The sequence below is a fragment of the Pseudoliparis swirei genome, chromosome 9 (assembly GCF_029220125.1).
Source record: "Pseudoliparis swirei isolate HS2019 ecotype Mariana Trench chromosome 9, NWPU_hadal_v1, whole genome shotgun sequence".
NCBI classification, from domain to species: Eukaryota; Metazoa; Chordata; class Actinopteri; order Perciformes; family Liparidae; genus Pseudoliparis; species Pseudoliparis swirei.
Window position 1 is genome coordinate 16403748 of NC_079396.1, and position 5713 is coordinate 16409460.

Sequence of the window (5713 nt, forward strand, 5' to 3'; positions counted from 1 at the left end):
CACATATGTAATCAAAAATGTTTTAAAGTAGGATACTGATTATATTTTTTATTTAATAGGATAATCAGCAAAGCAAGACAGCTTCTTCAGTCATTCATACATCAGTGAACACAGTTTTAGTATTTCAGATTGACATGGTATATATGACCTGTAACAGGTTTGTGGCTGTCACAGGTACACTGTAAAACCTGATGAGTAAAGTCAACTCAAATCGTTCTAGGAAACCGATTGCCTTGAACCATTTAAGTTAAATAACTCAAATCCTTTTCGTGAAAATAATTGCTTCAATGGAGTATTCCTAACTCAAATATTTATTGTTAGGTATAACTTAAATAAATAAGTGACTAGTACTAACTCCATTGTTTGTATTGAACTTAAAACATATTCATTATTTAAACTTATTTGTAACGTTTGTATGAACTCATTAAAATGATGTAAAAGCAAATGCATGATTTATGTCCGTCTTACTTAAATAGCTTGTGTTACAACAACTCAAAATGGTATAGCAGCTACTCAATTCATTGAAGGAAACCGATTGCCTTGAACCTTTAAAGTTGCATTAACTCAATTCAAATACTGTTAGATACAATACATTTATTTGAACAAATATGATTCTTTGACCACAACATTACACATTATGCCATTATTACACATTATGAAATTACAAAAAATTCAATCATTACAAAAAATACAATCTTTACAAAAAATGAAATCACTGAACAAATACATTTTGCTCACAACAAACTGAAACGTTTTAAAAAAAACATATTATCATTTATTTATAATTATTTTCTCTCCATTCCTGTCTCCTCTAAATTCCTGTCTCCTATCCATTCCCCTCTATTAACAAAATGTTGGGCTTGCTTAAGAACTATCTTAACTTAACTAACTATGCTACCTAATTTAACTAGGTGCGCTCTTTCATTTCCTCTGGAACAGGATGGGACATAACTAATCTCAGCAGCCAACAACAAGCAATTTTAAACCATGACTGCTGGAAGTATTGGTGCAGGACGTCCCCTGTTTACACCAGCTGATTTTTTAAGGCCTGCAACTTAGGTTTGAGCTGCTTTCTTGTATCGTCTAGATTTAATAGGACAACCTGAATAAAGTCAAAAAAGCCACTCAGCTGCGCCGCATAGCTCAAATTGAGAGCATAAACCAAGCTGAACAACACCACCAGTGCATCAGTCCAAGATCTGAGAGTCATAACCACCTGACCCTCCAGGATGACTGAGACATGAAGAGGTTGAAAGGGAATCCCTGCAGCCGTGTCCTCTTCAGCCACCACAGCCAACAGCGCCACTTCACCCTCCTGGAATGCTTCGAATTCCTCCTCCTGAAAAACGGAGTACACATGAGGTCCAGAACATGAGTGTACCAAACACATCTACTAAGATAGACTAATTAATAAGATATAAACCTTAGCTGATACTCCTGGGAAACATATGAAATTAGTGTTCTTCAAGTATTCACAGGTGTAGCATAAAACAGTTAACAATGGTATGGTAGAGGGAAGACACTTGATTGCAGAGGTGGGACAAAGTCATCAAGTCTAAGTCTCAAGTCTTTTCATTCAAATCTCAAGTCAAGTCCAGGGAGAATGAGAGATTAACGTTACCTTGCAACTCTTTAAGATCACTGATGAGTCTTCTTTTAGGTAGTGGCAGCCCTGCCAGTGCTGCTGTTCTCGTTGCACTGATGTCATTCTTGTCCTTTTACACAGAGAAAGGTTTTTAACCGAAATATTGAATATATGATTTTAATTTTATTTCATTGATTTTGATGCAACATTTAATTGTATTTAATTGACTTTATAATTTGATAGCTGTTTCATCAATTCAGTCATTATTATTGTAGTTACTTCCAACCTTCAGTAAACATTTATAGCACCCTTACCTGCTCCTCATATGCCATCAGCAGATCTGCCATCTTCTCACCAAAAGCTCCAGTCTTCCTCTCTTTGTAGAGTTTGAGCAGCTGTGTAGTGTTTTTATCGAGCGCAGCGAAGAAGGAATATTGAAGGCTTTGATTTGTGATCCTATGGAATTCGCTATAGAGCTGTACCAAACACAAGAGCATAAAGAGACATCCCATAATGAGCCTAAAATTAAAAAATGTTGGACAACAGTTAGAATTCCTAAGCATATCTGTAAAGGGTAAGCAGGTTGCAATGAAGCTGTTCTTTTTCAAAGTTTCCCAGAGTAAGATTCGAAGTAATGTATTTTTTACATAAATCATGAGCTGTTTCCCTGATGAAATTATCCTGAGGACAATGTCACAATACATTTTTAAAATCAAATCAAGCACGAATCAATGTTGGTTGTTTGTGTATAAAACATGTCACCTTTGTTTTTTGTGTAGTGTCCCATTATGTTTTACTTACTTGAGCTTCAGAGAAGAGGGCAGGCCATCTATCTTTCAATTCTGCGATGGGAGGAGCTAACGTCACAATCTCTTCACGGGGGAGTGGAAAGGTGCGCTGCATGTGTTGATGGATGAGAACCATGTCTCTGTCAGCTGGCATCTTTTTGAATTCCTCCAGGATCTCCATCCTTCTGGTCTCCATCCTTCCGGTCTCCAGTGTGTCCTTGTTCTCACCACAGGGATAGTTAGGGAGGAACTGGATTTCCCCTCTTCTGGGTCGTTTAATGCTGGCCCGGGATGGTGTCCCCTCCGGGTTGCTGCGGCTGCGCTTTCCTGCATTCACGGACTGCATTCATTTAATCTGAAACCGGAATGAAATGTTTAGGCGTGAGGATCAGTTTGCTTGACACTTTGAAGAATACTGACCAGTCTGTTGTGTGGTAGCTTCTTGGACTTTCTCCAATACATCTGCTTTTTTCAGCAACTCCTGCAGAGATGAGAGAATGGGCACATACATACATGTATGCTGTAAAGACTCAATGAGGTACTCCACAGGCTTAACAAGTGGAAACTTGTTTTCATAATATGACTTCCTCTTCTTAGCAGTTGACAATGGAGCATCAGATGTAATTGATTTGTGCAAAACATTACTCTCTGAGACTGCTTGGACAATATCACTTACAACTGTGTAAGTTAAAGGGCAGTTATGTTTTTTCAGTACTTTCGTAACAGCTTCTTCTACAAGAGGTTTTGATAGTGCAAACAACTCATCAACATGCTCAATGAGTTTCTGTGTTGCCCTCTCCGATACATGGAGAATAGTTTGCAGTTTCAAAAAGAAGGTTGCCAAATGATGTTCCAATTGGTCAGTTAAACAGTCAGTGCTGCTACCAGCCACTGGGTTGGAATAGATATTGTCTTCATCTGAAAGAGCTGCATCTTGGACAAGTTCAATATCCTGGGAATCATTTGATTCATTTGGCACTACAACAGACACATCGTAATCAGAGTTATTCTGATATTCTCTGCATTTGTGAGAATTATATGTCGAGTACACATTTGATTTAAACCTGCAGTCCCTGAATGGACATGGAACAGTTTGCTTCATTTTTAAATGTCCCCTTAGATGAAGAAACATATCCCTCTCAACAAATGGCTGCTTGAAATCACACAGAGGGCAATGAAATGCCAAATTGTCTGCCACACCATGTGAGTCACTGCCTGGCCCTGCTACCCTTCTCTCAGTAAAATTATGTCTGTGTACTCTTGACATGTGTATCTTGAGTGAATTAAAACTGCTAAAAGTGCACATGCAGTTGTAATACAAACATGGTAAGGGAGAAACATTAGAATACTGTCCATGTTGGAGTCTGTAATGTCTCAGTAAGCAGACTTTGATGGGACTAGAAAAAGCACATATCTTACATTTCCACATGACTTTGGTCCATGAGCTCAGCCACACCTGAAATGAAAATGATCTGTTCAATTTATTAAAGAAAAAGTGTAGCTAAAATAAGGCAGTAAAATTCATTTGATATAGTTGTGTATTAGCTGTATAAACAACAAATATATTGAATGGCTTAAATTAAATCAATCGTTTGATATCATTTTCAGATTAAAAATCTAAATCCCATTGTCCTTACGGCGCAACTGGTGAAAATTGCATGTGAATGAAACACACTGAATTATCTCACCACGTGGAGCCCAGCACAATCATGCTAACGTTAACAATGTTAAGCGTATTCGGTTACGTTAACTTAAGATAACTCAAAAAAATCATGTGCAGACGTCAAAAACCCTAACGGGTGAAAAGAGACTTGTTTCGTAGGCAAACTAAACGTTAAGAGAAAGGGCACGCTTTCCTCACAGTAATGTCGACGTTAACGTTAGCTTTCAAATATCTTGCTAGCAAGCTAATAAAAGAGAGATCATTAGAACATCATTACTTACTGGTATAAGGACAGCAAAAACCACGGAAAGTTTCTCTCTTCTCTTTCTTGAATTTCTCTCTTCACTTTCTTGAATTTCTCTCTTCTCTCTTTACTTTCTTAACTGAGCTGCTGAGCTGGGTCAGCGTGCCGTGTGTCGTTACACCTGGCTATTTCTACTTCACACAAACAACAGCATGTGAGTGCGCTGCAGTGTTGCCAGATCCGCGGTTTTCCCGCGGAATTGGGCAACTTTTGAAGTGTTGCAGCGGGTTGATTTTTTTCCCGCTGGTTCGGGTAGACCTATTTTGCATGCAAATTACATGAATATCTTTAAATAAAAATCCATATTTTAAATGAAATAATTTATTTATACTCAAATCCTACAAAACTGACTCCAGATCAGCACGTACACACATGGACATGGACTTTAAAAGCAGTGTATATGGTTTGGCACGGGCATATTTTGAGTTCTGATATTGGGCTGGTTTTGGGCTGGGTTTTTTGTCACACAGACCTGGCAACCCTGGTGCGCTGCGTCGATGTTAAATAGATCGCTTGTCTAGATCCCCAAAACGCAGAGTATGGAGTCTGCAACCCTGTATCACAAAAATGTAGGGTTGTAAACTGCGTTAATGTTAGAAAGTTGGCTGACTGACGCCTTGCAAATCACATCAATGTCAAGGGTAGTCCGGGTTGTCGCAGCGAGAGAGGACCCAAATGCCGACATTACTGCACAACTATATTTATTTTTCCACAAATCACAGACCAGACCAGACCAGAACAGGACGACAAACACGCGGACCAAACAGTACGAAGCCACACTGGGAATGAGACGAACAGGGTTTACATACACAGGCAAGGTGGAGGTGATTGGACAACGGGGAACGAGACACAGGTGAACACAATGAGGGCGGGACCAGCAATCACACAGAAGGAAACAATCAGGACCAGGGCAGACAATCACAGGAGACAGACGACACAAGGAATTCAAAACAAGACACAAAACTAAACACAAACTCCAGATCATGACAGTACCCCCCCCTCAAGGGACGAATTCCAGACGGCCAAGCGCCCACAAGGGCGGGTGGAGGGAGCCGGAGGAGGGTCCAAGGCTGCAGAAGCAGTCCGGGCGGGCGCAGGACGATAACCAGGCCAAGAGGTGCGCCTGGAGGGCGGGCCGGAGGACAAGAGCGGGAGCTAGGGACCGGGCTCAGGAGAGGAAGTCCCAGGGTACCGGGTCTGGGGATGGGGTCCCTGTGGGACCAGGACCAGGCGAGACATGGGGAACCGGGATGGACGGGCGGTCCCGGGAACTGTGACTGACCGGGACGGAGGCGGGCTGGGGATAACCGGACCGGGCGGAACGGAGGCGGAATACCGGTACTGGAACCAAAACATCGGGCCTGGAGGCGGCG

The 5713-nt window shown here is 41.0% G+C and overlaps 1 protein-coding gene across 2 annotated transcripts; it reads right to left on the reverse strand.

Moving 5' to 3' along the window:
• Positions 1 to 812: 812 nt before the first annotated feature.
• On the reverse strand, positions 813 to 4453 carry LOC130199729 (uncharacterized). 2 transcript variants are annotated; one of them, XM_056423456.1, is made up of 7 exons: positions 4318 to 4453; positions 3793 to 3829; positions 2794 to 2854; positions 2387 to 2700; positions 1900 to 2061; positions 1622 to 1715; positions 813 to 1339 (listed from the first exon to the last, which is right to left on the reverse strand). In XM_056423456.1, the coding sequence occupies exons 4-7, from the start codon at positions 2567 to 2569 to the stop codon at positions 1308 to 1310; spliced, it is 471 nt and encodes a 156-aa protein (XP_056279431.1). In that variant the 5' UTR covers positions 2570 to 2700; positions 2794 to 2854; positions 3793 to 3829; positions 4318 to 4453; the 3' UTR covers positions 813 to 1307. The 2 variants fall into 2 exon arrangements, with proteins under 2 accessions (XP_056279431.1, XP_056279430.1); XM_056423455.1 differs by having other exon boundaries at positions 2387 to 2728.
• Positions 4454 to 5713: the final 1260 nt, after the last annotated feature.